Source organism: Arvicanthis niloticus, chromosome 8 (genome assembly GCF_011762505.2).
Source record: "Arvicanthis niloticus isolate mArvNil1 chromosome 8, mArvNil1.pat.X, whole genome shotgun sequence".
NCBI classification, from domain to species: Eukaryota; Metazoa; Chordata; class Mammalia; order Rodentia; family Muridae; genus Arvicanthis; species Arvicanthis niloticus.
The window spans coordinates 8504576-8517903 of record NC_047665.1 but is presented as its reverse complement, the minus strand read 5'-3'; the positions used below and the strand labels follow the sequence as shown (position 1 = coordinate 8517903).

General features: G+C 46.0%; 1 protein-coding gene across 8 annotated transcripts in view; it reads right to left on the bottom strand.

Annotated features, from left to right (window-relative positions):
* Fam193b (family with sequence similarity 193 member B) overlaps positions 1-12797 on the bottom strand; it is a 32679-nt gene extending 19882 nt beyond the window's left edge. For 2 of the 8 annotated variants that reach the window (XM_034509891.2, XM_034509893.2), the window contains exon 1: positions 12501-12797. In XM_034509891.2, the coding sequence (XP_034365782.1) occupies positions 12501-12704 (204 nt within the window). In that variant the 5' untranslated portion in view covers positions 12705-12797. Of the gene's footprint in view, positions 1-6321; positions 6389-11425; positions 12266-12500 lie in introns of those variants that run through there. The other 6 variants (XM_076938954.1, XM_076938960.1, XM_034509894.2 and 3 more) reach the window with 6 other exon arrangements.
* Positions 12798-13328: the final 531 nt, after the last annotated feature.

Sequence of the window (13328 nt, the reverse complement as noted above, 5' to 3'; positions counted from 1 at the left end):
ACAATATGTAGTGATTTAAAATATTTTGATTTTATTTATTTATTTATTTATTTATTTATTTATTTATTTTTTGAGACAGTGTCTATGTAGCCATAGGGTAACCTGGAACTCGATTTGTTGGTCAGGCTAGCTTTGAACTCCAGAGATCCACCTGTTTTTGCCTCCCTAATGCTGGGACTAAATTTGAGTACTACTATGCCTGGTTAATATATGGTTTTGAGAAATAATTCAAGTGCATACTGTATACCCCACAGTACAAAAAATGCCTTCTCAGGGCTGGAGTGATGGCACAACGGTTAAAAGCACTAATTGTCCTTCCAGAGGACTTGAGTTCGATTCCCACTACCTACATGGAAGCTCACAAAAGTGTCTTAACTCCATTTCCAGAGGGCCCACTATGCTCTTCTGGCCTCTGCCTGCACATGGGCATGTACATGGTACACAGTCATACATGTAGGTAAAATATTTATATACATACATTTTTTAGAATGCTTTCTCTACATTCTTTCAAAAGCAAATACAGAATTGTTATAATTTTAAGTGTGTGACCAATGTGACTGTACTTAAGAGCCACAGTAACTGTGGGACGTGCTGTGGTGCAGCAGAAAACGCTGGCTCTGGTATTCACCTGCAACCATCATGCAGAAGCTGTCTGATACTGACCAGGTCCTACTCACTCCCTCTGCTCATCTAAAAGGGGATAAAGTCCTAACTGTGGGCCAGCTCTGAGAATGCAATGTGATAGAGAACCTCCTCCAGCTCAAAGCACACAGTTCTTGGCTACACAGAGGGTACTAATAACATGACAGGAAACAAGGAAACAGTCAATCACTACCAAACCTTATACAACTGAGAACTAGTCAAATACAATGAATGCAAGATATTATTTTTTGGAAGGGGTGGGGCTTGTGAGTTCACAAGATCTCACAGTATAGCCGAGGCTGCCCTTAAACTTGTAGTAATGTTCCTGCTTCAGTCTTCCATGTGCAAGGATTACAGTTATACACTTCCTTGTCTGGCTTCTGTTAAACATCTTAGTCTCTCCCTTTACTCCAGGAAGTCAAAAGCTTAAGTCCCCCAATATCCTGCACCTCCCTGCTTCTCCTATTGTTAAAGGGAATCTTCTACTTAAGACCTGTTCATCTCCATTTTTGGACAAAGAGTTGAGGCCTTAAAGGCCTCAGCATACATCCACACCCTCTAGACAATCCTAGAGAGGAATGGCTGTCCTGGAGCTCACTCACTATGAGGACCAGGCTGCCCTCAAACATGTCCGCCCGCTTTCCCAAGTGTTTCCTACTGAGTGCAGATACTCAGTGCAGCAGGGCCTGACTCAAGGCTAGAGCATCAGACCTGTGAAGCATCCTCATAGCATTACGGTTGGCAGGCAGCTTGGTGAGACAATCCTTGAAATTACTGCTTCCTACAGAGCAGGTTCTCACCTCTCTATCCTGCCCTTCTACCTGTATGGCTCCAATTTCAAATCTGCAAGGATTACAATAAGATGTTCCTAGATAAGAAAATAATGTGACTCTTTCTAAAGCTAAATTAGGCCACAAAATAAATGAATTAGCCATTCATGAAAGTCATTCTATAGGGCAGGCTGTCTTTCCTGATAAAGGAAGCAACAGACATGGAAGCTAATTAAGTTTTAATTGAAGCACAGACACCACCTACATTGCACAGAGTTGCCCAAAGGTCTAAGTAACAGTAGAAAAAAACCACTCAGTGAGAGGGATCAAAACAGTAGGCACTTAATTTCTCAAGTAGGTCCTTTGGCTGTTTGTCCCTGACAAGTCTACACTAGGGATTAGCTATTCACAATGCTCTCTTAAGTCTAGTTCACTTAAAACTGTCCAGTTTGGAAGGGCTACCCCCAAAAGCCCTCGGGCTCTCCTGTCTTTCTCTGGATACAAGATGCTATGGGGATAGGGAATTTGCTAGATTTTTTTTCTTGTTTTGAGAAAGGGTCTTGCAGCCAGGGATGGGGTATGGGGACTATGGCAGGACACACCTTTAATTCAGCACTTGAGGCAGAGGAGGCAGAGGTAGAGGCAGAGGAGGCAGAGGCAGAGGCAGAGGCAGAGGCAGAGAGGCAGAGAGGCAGAGGAGGCAGAGGCAGAGGCAGAGGAGGCAGAGGCAGAGAGGCAGAGAGGCAGAGAGGCAGAGAGGCAGAGAGGCAGAGAGGCAGAGAGGCAGAGAGGCAGAGAGGCAGAGAGGCAGAGAGGCAGAGGAGAGGCAGAGAGGCGCAGAGGCAGAGAGGCAGAGGCAGATCTAAAGTTTGAGGCGAGATTGGTCTACAGAGTGAGTTCCAGGACAGCTTACAGAGAGGCTTTAGAGAAACCCTGTCTCAAGAGGGAAAAAAGGAGGCAAGGGCACTCACTATTAAGCCCAAACCACCTCGGAATTCAGTCTTCCTGCCTCAGCCTTCCGAGCCCTAGGACTACAGGTGTGTGCCACGATATCTGACTATCTCTTGACATTTTCATCTCTGCTTTACTTTTTATTTCTTTTTCTAAGTATGTTTTTTATTATTTTTAATTATGTCTGTATGTGCTTACAGGTGCTTTTGAAAGTCAGAAGAATTAAGAGATAATTTGTAGGCAGTTGTTCGTCACCCTAAAATGGGTCCTGGGAATCAAACGCAGGGCCTTTGCAAGAGTAGTTCATGCTCTTAACCACGGAACCATCTCTTCAGCTTTCAGTCTGAAACTACATTGAGAGTGTGTGCGTGCGCACAGGCGTGTGTGCGTGCATGCAGTGTTGGGGTACATGTTCACAATGGCACATGGGTGAAGGTCAGAAAACAACTCTCAGGAGCAAATTCTCTTTCTACTATGTGGGTCCAAGAATTCAACTAAGGTTATTAGCCTTAGCAGTATGAATCTTTAATGCTGAGCCCTCTTGCCAGCCCATATCTGTTTTCATTGTTAAAGGTGGTGAGACTCCTAAGACCTAAGAGATGTCGCAATTCCTTTAATTAATGCTACAGCTGAGCATAGCTCTGGCTCAAGGCTCCTTCTAACTGCAGTGCCCATTATTTCTCAATCCTGGCAATCATGGTCCCTTATGCCTTCAGTCTGTGAACCCAAGCTTTCAACATGCTGTTCTCCAAGCTGTATTGTTATTTCTGAACAAAAACATGGCCATCAAGTGAATGAAAATAGCCAGTATTTTTTTTCTTCACAAAGGCTCAGGGAACTAATTCTTAAACCCAGAATCCCCAGGCAGCAACTAATTGTTCCCACTCACCTTAGATTAAATTTCAGAGCCTCTGGGGTAAAGGGTTAGTCAAAAGCAAAACATGAAGAAAAAACTCTAGTGGTTCTGTTGATTTTGTATCTTGCCAAAAAGATTTCTAGATAACTGTTCCACTCTTCAAGTGAACCCAGAGCCTCTACAGTGAGGGCTGGCTCACAGAAACCTGGCTGTAGTGTACACATCCCAGGTCAGAGGAGCCAGGGTTCAGGAATTTGTGGCCACTGAATCCAGTGTCTCTGCTCCCCAACGAACCCAACTGCTTCTGCTTGGTCCAAGAAGCATTAAGTTAAGGAAGTTTCTTTTTTTCATTCCATGCAATATCAGTTTTACCTTGAAAGAATGTCTTTGTTATTTAGATAAGAATATCAGCAGGCATTTCCTCAAAAGAATAAACAAACAAAATAAGCCCATTACTTAGAGAAAAACTGTCAAGTATTTGTAGCCAATGATACAAATTTAAGCTTTCAGTCAAAATTTTAAATTTGAAAGTCAGGCATGGTGGCTCATATCTCTAATCCCAGTATTTCAGGAAGCTGAGGTAGAAGGGTCACCATGAGTTTGTGGCCAGGCTGAGCTACAGAGTGAGAATCTAAACAAACAAAAACTTAGGATTTGGGAAAGCTTCTATCACTTCCCATGAGCTTTAGAGTATCTCAATTCTTGACTGAGGAATTGGTTTTTAACAAATGTTATTTTTTTGGCATGATAAATAAAATCCATTTTCCAAATGACGAAAGCACGATTTCACAGAATTATACATTTGTGAGGAATCTATCTGAAGTGCTAGATGCACATCAGATTTTATTGTTTTCACTCTTGTTTGGAGGTAGGATCTTACTACATAGTTTTAGCTGGCCTGGAACTTGCTATGTAGACCAGGCTGGCTTGACCTCAGAGATCTGCCTGCTTTGGGGATTAAAGGCATGCATAACTGTGCTAGGCTCAGACAATGGATTTTTAATGTAAAATAAATACAAAGACTTAACATTGAGCTCATAGCTTTGTACAGGGTGAGCAGGGTGTGTGTAACCTGTGCATACAGGTGCCTGTACCCAGAAGTGCATATGGAGGCCAGAGGAGGATGCTGGGTGCCTTCCTCTATCACTCTGTCTTATATCCTTGAGAGTGGGTCTCTCCAATCTGAACCTGGAGCTCGTCATTTTTGGCTAGACTGGCTGTTGGCCCAGTAAGCCTGAGCTAGCCTCTTGTCTTCACATGGACCACCCCAGCTTCATGCTGGGGTTACAGGTATACATGACCATACTAGCTTGAGTGCTGAGCATCTAAACTCGGATCCTCCCACTTACACAGCATGCTTCCCCCCCAGCTTTACTCCATTAAAAAAAATTTGCAAAAATAAAAACAGGACCATTTTCCTATCTTAATATATAAAATTAAATATATATAATTATTAATTTTAAAAATAGCACATTTCTTTATTATTGTTGTTGTTGTGAGTGTAAGTATTCATGCATTCATGCAAGGAGCACACACACCACATATATGTGTGAACCCCAGGACAACTCCGGGAGTCTCTCCTTCTTTTTTTTTCTTTTTTTTTTGCGCCACCACCACCCGGTGAGTCTCTCCTTCTACCATGTAGACCCCAGGGATTGAGCTCAGCTCATCAAGTCTGGCAGCAAGAGCCTTTACCTACTGGGCCACCTCACAGGCCCCCACATAATTATTTTTCATAAAAATTGTGATTATATTGATATGATAACTTAAAACATTATTAGTCTTTTTTTCCAGTTCTGGAGATCAAACCTGGGGCCTATTGTGTGCTAGGCAATAATACTTATCAACAATTATACAGCTTGTGACATATCTGGGCAGTTTTGGGGCATGACTCAACTTTTTACACTGGCTTTTTGGTCCATAGTTTGTCAAGTATCAGAGAAAAACCCTGATCAGAAGACCAGACAGGTACCAAGATCTGTTCTGAAACTGGACTGAATTTCAACATTTAGCCTAGTCTCCTCCCAGGAGTTCCTCACAGTTCCAAGAGTTCACAGATGTTTGTACCAGATTTCCCAAGACACATGCTGTATCTAGGCAGCTGCTCTGCAACAGGTTCCAAATTCTATTCTGAAATAGCCCACGAGAGTACTATCCTCTCGAGAAACTAATCTCCAAGAGCTTCCCTGTCACCCAGACATAGATGACTACAGCAGTGACAATTTCTCATGTCTACTACTGTTCCACACACTGGACAACTCTGAGGTAAATTCCTAGCATCCCATAAGATCCCAGTCAAAGGTCAATGAAACATTCTTAACTTTCTAAGTTAAAGTCATTCTTTTCAGTGTAGCACCTGTCACATTGTGCCATATTCCTGGCAGAACGTAGCTCTCTGAGGTATGGAGTGGTTCAGAAACCAAGTATGGCTTGTTGCCTGTCACATAGCAGGCGTTCATTAAATAAATGAAATTTTAAAGCCCTTATGGCTCAGTGTCTCAGTTACTTAACTGAGTAGGAATAGAATTTAAAACAGCAAAACCAGTCCATTTCCAGACCTGCTATGCTGAAGGCATGGCTCTGGTGAGAAGGCAATCAGAACTAAGACTCTCAGAATGCCTGAAATCAGAGCTGCAGTTAATGCCCTAGGAGCTGACCAAACCCCACCTCAGTGGTTTTCAAGTGTGGCCCTTCCTGTAGGCAGAAAACTGCTTCCTTTTCTAAGGCCAGTTGGTAGAGAACCTTCTTTGGTCGTATAAGCTGAGTAAGGACAATGCAGTGAGGCTGGCTGATCCTAAGGATCCCACAAGCCTAACCAACACATCAGTCTGCTTCAGTACAAGGAGCCAAAGGAAGGCCCAAGCTGCTCATTTACCCAAATGCGTGGGCCAGCTGCTGCTCTGCTACTCTTAACTCCAGGACAGGTCTCTCACTGGAAAAAGAGCATGAACTTTGGAGACATTGTTCTAAGTTCAAATCCTTGTTCTGCCATTTTCAATATTACTCAAATTCTGAGTCCCAGGTTTCTCAATTTATGAAATGGGAATAACACCATACTTCATAGAGTTGTGAGGACAGAAGGAAATAAATTATGTAAAGTACCTGGCCTGGGTCTGGCACACAGTAGGTGCTCAATACCCGTTAGTTTCTTTCCTCTTCTGCCCTGGAAGAAATGATAGGGAAACTTACTAAGTAAGACTTGCCCAAACCAAATGTATTACTTGAAGCACAGGACAGAGAACTAGACAGTGACCTTCAAGGCATCTTTGAACCCCCATGTTATAAAACATGGCCCTGTTTCCTAATAAGGATCTTCAGTTAGCGGCTCCTCTGGCCCTTTCTTCCTGCCTTAGTTTTCCCACATCCCCTTTCAGAATAAAGATACCTATGTCTTTCATTCTAATGGGGGAAAATAAAAAAGGGAGCCATGAGCTTTAGGGTAGAGGCTAAAGGGGAGACAGGCAGATTATGAAACTGCAGCATGTTCCTCCTGCTACTCTGCTAATGGCCAGCTGATCCTTAGGATAAGGATGATGTGAAAGGGGCAAACTCAGACCCTTTCTAGGACACAAGCCTGTCTTTCCCTAGGTCTGTCCATGAGGGACCATCAAACACTCTTTTCCCCAATTACAAACCCTCCAAGTTCTTAGTCAGAATGAACAGGGCTCTCTACAATAGAGTGATATCCTAACTTAAACAAACAAACAAACAAAAGAAAAAAACAGGGTCTTAACTATGTAGCCCAGGCCAGCCTGGAATTCACTATGTAGACCTGGCTGGCCTCAAAACTGTAATAGAGATCTACCCACCTCTGCCTCAAAAGCCGGAATTATAGGCATGCACCACCATGCATGGCCCTATCTCATATACCTTAATTGTTTAAATCTGTTACTCTACAAGACTTCCAAAGACAGATAGTGTTCCAAGACTCACTGTATTCCAATCATTCAGCAGAGACACACCGTAGGCTAATATACAACAGAAGACGGGCAGTTGAATAGTTAACTCAAGAAGTGGAAGAAGGTGAGATTTTAAGTGTATGAATGTTTTGCCTGCATGCATGTCTGGTGCCCACAGAGACCAAAAGAAGGTGCTGGATGTCCGAACTGGTATTACAGACAGTGTGATCCACCATGTGGTGCTGGGAGTTGAACACAGATCCTCTGGGAAAGCAGCAAGTGCTCTTAAACCTGTACCAACTCTTCAGCCCGTTTCTGTTTTTTACATGATGCTAGGAATCAAACCCAAGGCCTTAGACCTTATACAAGTTTTTTACCATTGACCTTTATCCTCAGACTCTAGCCCCTTACAACAAAACACAATGCTAGATCTCCTCAAGTTAGCAGCTCCCACATCCAGCCACACTCAAAATCACCTACAAGAATCTAGAAATGGATCTTGGGTGGGCTCCAGCCCTAGTTAGCTAGGTCAGGGATGGAGCTGAACAAAGGATGTGGCCACAGTTCGGCTGGGGTGAGGAGACATGGGATAGTGAGAGCAATCCCAGCCTTCTCGCTCACACTGTATCACAGGGTTGACCTACCATCTGCCTCCCTGCTGCACAGTATCCCCTGCTTCCTCAACTGCCCAATCCACGTGCAGTGGAGCACAGCCTGACTTCCCCTGCTCTCCAAGTGAGTCTAGGCAGTGCATCCCTTCTCTGTAGACTAACAGTTCTCGACCTGTAGGTCCTGACCCCTTGGGTACCCTTTCACAGGGTTCTTATATCAGATATCCTGCATGTTAGATATTTATATTCCAATTCATAATTGAAGCAAAATTACAGTTATGAAGTAGCAGCAAAAATAATGTTATGGTTGAGGGTCTCTCCACACGAGGAACTCTATTAAAGGGTCACGTTAGGAAGGCTGGGAACTGACGCTGTAGATGACACTTCCTTTCTCCACCTTACTTTCCAGAGATACCCAACCATTACCACTAGGTTCTGAGAAGCTCATCTGCCTTGGCTTTCCCTGGGTTACCGTAGCTTGGGCATCCAAAGCAGCAAACACCTATGATTATAGCTACCATTGTGCTAAGTGCTTGACAGATATGACTTGTTGGCCCTTAACATTAGCCAAGTAAGCCTGGAGTCACTGTCATTTCATAAGGGAGTAAACAAACCAGAGGGCTAAAACACTTCCACAGGCCACTTAAGAGGATGCACGATCTACTGTACCATATGAGCTCCCTAAGGACAGGAACCAGTTCCAGTCACTTCTCCTTTTGGAGCTAGTCCAGGGTCTGGCATTAAGGGCTCACTTAGTGTTGGTAGAACAAATGAATGCTAGGCAAGAGGACACTGGGTAAGACAGTATGTATGCCATACCTGGCCCGAGTGAGTACCAGGGAGTCAGCACTGTGAGGTATCCAACAGCCACGAAGGGACCAATGAAGATCACATATAATATATACCCTTACAGTGATTTAATTAAAATGGTCCCTACTCTAAAAATTTCTAGGTATAGTAAGTGTTATGATTATAACCATCCATCTATTATCAGACATTATGCTAGTAACTCTAAGACATCATAAGGAAACTAAAAACTTCAAACTGAGTGAGCAAGTCCTTATCATCAAATGTTACTGCCATGTTTGCACTGAGAGTCCTTTCTGGCTTACAAAAAGAACTAGGTGGTTCTAGGCAGGGTGGCCCCTCAGATCATCCCTCCCACTGGCCATCAAAGTGGCGCAGGCATGAGCCAGCAGGGTAAGGTCTGAGGATAGGAACTACCTTGACCTTCTGTGTACCTCAAACAAGGGCCCCGGTTAGAGATTATTTTGAAGCTTGCTGAGTGAAATAAACAAAATGAAATGGTTTCAATAATGGTACTGACTGATCACCTTAGCCAGATCCTCAAAGGAACAGATTTACTCTTAGCACGGGAAGAACCAGCTCTCTGGAGGCCCTTTACACTAAACTGGACTGTCCCAGGAGATGCTGTAGAGATGAGAGGGAAAGGACAGGATGAGCTCATCGCCAAGCAGCCCAGTTTCCTTAGCAAGCCTCCTGGGTTCTAACCACACACACAGGCTGCAAGCTGAATGGTTTGGGACTAAAATCAGCTGGTAGAGGTAGTAGGTAAGGCTGGCTTTGGCCACACAACACAGCTCCTGCCACTCAAAAGAGATTCTGAGTTCTAGACTGCTTCACATTCTCTTGTTGATGATGCTCAAAGAGGGAGAGAAACTAAGTCTGAGACACAAAGCAGGAGGAAAGGTGGGGAGCTAAGCTCAAGTCGATCAAGCTGTCCTCACTGCCTCCTTGGACTGCTCTGAGGTTCTGTGAGCTGACCTGCCTCCGCCTTCCCACCATCCTTTGCTAATAAGACAGTACTTGTTTGAGCTTTATCGTAAAGTAAAAGAGGGTTGGAGAATTTGGGTGAATAGATCAGATTCAGTGGGCTGGAACAACTGAAAGGCCTTTGGGGATCCCAAATAATCTTAAGAGATTGTATCTGTAAGTGTCCAAGTTATACAAGTGAGCTAAGAGCTACAGAGAGAGAACCATGGGGCTGGAGTCGGGCTACCTAAGCACTCAGGATGACTCTTATAGAGATGTGGGTTCCGCATCAGCAAGACTTTAGGGTTCTAAGAGGCACAAATGCAGGTATGAAACATCCTTTACTTCATTTTTTTCCTACTGTTATTGAAATGGGTGATGTAGACTGGGCTGGCCTGTAACTTGCTATGTAGTGCAGACTAGCTTTGAACTCAAAGCTATCCTCCTTCCTCAGTTTCCCAGGAGCTAGAATAGAATTACAGGCAGAAACTACTGCCCCCTGCCACACAGTTGTTTCAAAACACCAGCTTACACTAAGATTAAAAACAAAAATAAAATAGTGTAAGAGTTTTGGATCTTAGAATACGTCTGTGGGCTGGATGTGGTCTTATTTGCCACCGGTGGACTTGGTTCAGCAGGTAACAGTGAATTTCACCTTCCTTATCCACTCTACATCCAGACAAAAGTGAGGGGGTTACAAACCAAGATCCTTAAGAAAGGTATGACAGTGGACAAAGCAATGACCAACTTCTAACCCAACACCAGGAACTTCTGATCAGCGCTCAAAAAGCTGTTTCTTGAATCTCATTTCTACCCTCAGCAAAAAGTAGGGCCCAATCAGAGTTGATGTTTCAGTTCCCTTGGATGTGTAAGAGTTTTTGATTGGATTTTTTTGCCTCATATTTGTAAGTAGGAGTCATCTGTGTAAATGTTTAATTGTCGTGGGTTTCTGTTTCCTCATCTGAGAACAGGGTAATTGTAGTTACATCCTCTAGTTTGTTTACTAGATCTGTTAATCACTAGGACAGGTGACTGGTTGACAAGGCTCCTGCATTCTATGGTTTATATGGAAAAGCAGACAAAGAACTGTATCAGTGGTTAATGCATCAAATTAGTGCTAGATGCTGAGAATACAGGGAAAGTGGAAAGGTTAGAAGATACGCTAATCACCCGGCATGAATAATGAATTCCTAGGTCAAGCAGTAGTATAGACAAGAATCTAAAAACCTGGAACAGAGGAACTAATGAAGGTTCTAATTTTTGGGACAGTTGTATTTCAATAAAACTGAAAGGTTAAAGACAGCATCCGAACTTTCTGGGCTCTCTATGTGACAGGGACCCTAGAGCATTGTCTGTCTGAATAGGGAAGGAGGACAGCAGACAGCTAGCTCCATGGCTCTCTTCTAGACAACAACACTCTTGGTGGGGGTCAAAATAGGTTAGAAGGGGAAGCAACATTTGCTTGAAATTGAGACCCAGCAGGAGTACAATTCAACCTGTGACAGCCTAGGCTTCAAGGTGGGATGATAGGCATGCTTCTGACATTCAAGAAGTTGAAACATTTTCATTGATTAAAAGTCCTCTCATCGTGATACAAGACACAAAGGAGACCAGCATCAAAAGTGGGTTACAATAAGCACAGGTTCTGGCCTGATTTAATCTCTCCCTCATTCACCTAGTTACTTCTCTGTAAAGGCAAAGCCTGGGCTAGGCATAGAGGAGCACACGAATGGCATCCTCCTAGCCCCTGGTGTTCACGGTTCAGTGCTTGGGGCAGACACATCAACAAGTTTCATCACAGAAGGAGTGGTGCCATTAGAGGGAAGCAGAGAGGGTTGTAGGCACAGAGGGGACACTTGGTGTAACTGGGGAAGTCAGGGAAAGCTTTCCAGGAATGGTACCCCAAATAGCATCCCCACTCACATGCACAATTCCAGAGATTCTACTAGAAGGCTGTCAAGAGCCATGCCTTCAGGCTGCACCAGCCTCCCAGAGTCCCCTGCTGCCCGATGCAGTGTCTGCAGAGCCAAACGCATCTTCCGCCACGCCTCATCCTCATCCGGGCGCTGCATCCGACCCTCCAAGACTCCTGCAGGGGCCTGCCATCCTCGGCAGGCTCAGCCAAAAAACCAACTCAAAACTCTTTTGTCAGAGCAAGCTTGGGGCAAGCCACCCAGCCCCGGGTGCCACAACCCTCCCTGAGCAACTATGGCCCACACCACCCCCGCCTCTCCTGTTTTCTCTTTTGCTCAAAAGAAAGTGACCTTCTTCTAGGTGGCAAGCTGGAAGCTTTCGAGAATCCTCCCGAATGCTCTTACTCTTGCAGGACTCATCAAACTAGTGGACTGGAGGGGGTGGGGGTGGGGATGGGAGTGGGGGCGCCTTATGGGACAGGAGGTAGGAGGAGAACAAGGGTTTCCTCTTTAGTGGAGTTATTCTAACAGTCTTTGGGGCCGCCTGACTCTCTACTCCAACTGTTCTGCTGGGTAGGGAAAGGAGGGAGGTCCCACAAGGCAGATGCAGAGGTACAGCTGTTGAGGGTAGTGGCTGCAGACTGTGCAGGCAGGGGAAGGAATGAAGCTGCTGCAGGCGGGGTGGGGGGCGCATAGAGGCTGCAGCCTTGCAGGTTCCGGCGCCCTGAGATGATGATCTGTTAGGAGCCGGGGAATCAGGTGGCTCCAAAGGGAAGTGGAGGGCAGAGAACTAAGTGGTGGTCTCGGGACCTGAGTCAGTCCGAGAGCATAAATGTTCAGAACATTTAGCTCCGGAGTAGGGACTGAACGGGTAGCTTGAGAAGGGTCGCAAGACGGTTGGCTGGGCTTTGGCTGTGGATAGCGGTCCAGCCTCCATTCCCAGTAAGGGGGTTGAAAGCTGCACCGGAATTGGGATCTGGCCCCAGACCCACAGCATGGTCCATGCCTAATCCCGCCCCACTCCCGCTCACGATCTGGGGAGGTGTAAGCAGCCGGGCAGTCGGAGTCGTCTTGCTGGATCCTACCTGAGGGCCTGGAGCCAGCTTGGGCTCGTCCTCCTCTCGGGGGCCGTCATGATCCGGCTCCGCAGGCATCTCCGGGGGCCCTGCACCCGCTCCCGCTTCCAGGCTTGGCGGCGGCTGCGGCTCAGGCGCCTGGGGCTTCTGCAGCCCCGCAGCCCGCTCCCGCCGGCTCGCGCCGCCGCTCGGCCTGCTCCGCCTCCGAGTCATGCTGCCTCTCGCGCCGCTCCCCCGCTCGCTGGCTCCTCTCGCGCCTCCGCCGCCGCCGCCGCTCCCCTCACAGGACAACAGCCAATATGGCGGCGCCCGGCGCCCCTCCCCGCCCGCTGCCAACAGGTCAGAGTGCACGCTGAGTCCGCGCCGCCGCAGTCGCCTCTGAAGCCGCCAGCGCCATTTTTAATAAGGCCACCTCCCTGTGCTTCGCAGGAGACCAGCCCAAGGCGAGATCGTGTCCTAAGCACTAGTCCAAAAGGCTGCAACCTGCTGGAGAAACGCGTTTGGCGCTGTAATAGCGGGCCTAGGAGCTTACTTGTCCATTAAATGATGAGTGAATTACTAATTTCTACTGCTAACTTTTCACACTCATCTCTTGGCTCCTCCCTACACCACTTGGACACAGGTATGAATTATTCCCATTTTTGCAATTGGACAAGTACTGTCTACAAAATGCCTACCGAAGATTCCTAGATATCATCCTGCCACACCTGTGGTCAGCCTGAGGCGAAAGACACCTAGGGAACAGGAAGGTCTTTACTTGGAATCTGTCGTTCACTAGGAGTCCCGCGGTCTGTGCTCAGAACTGCAGGACCCAGACTCAATTCCTTCTTGAGGCTA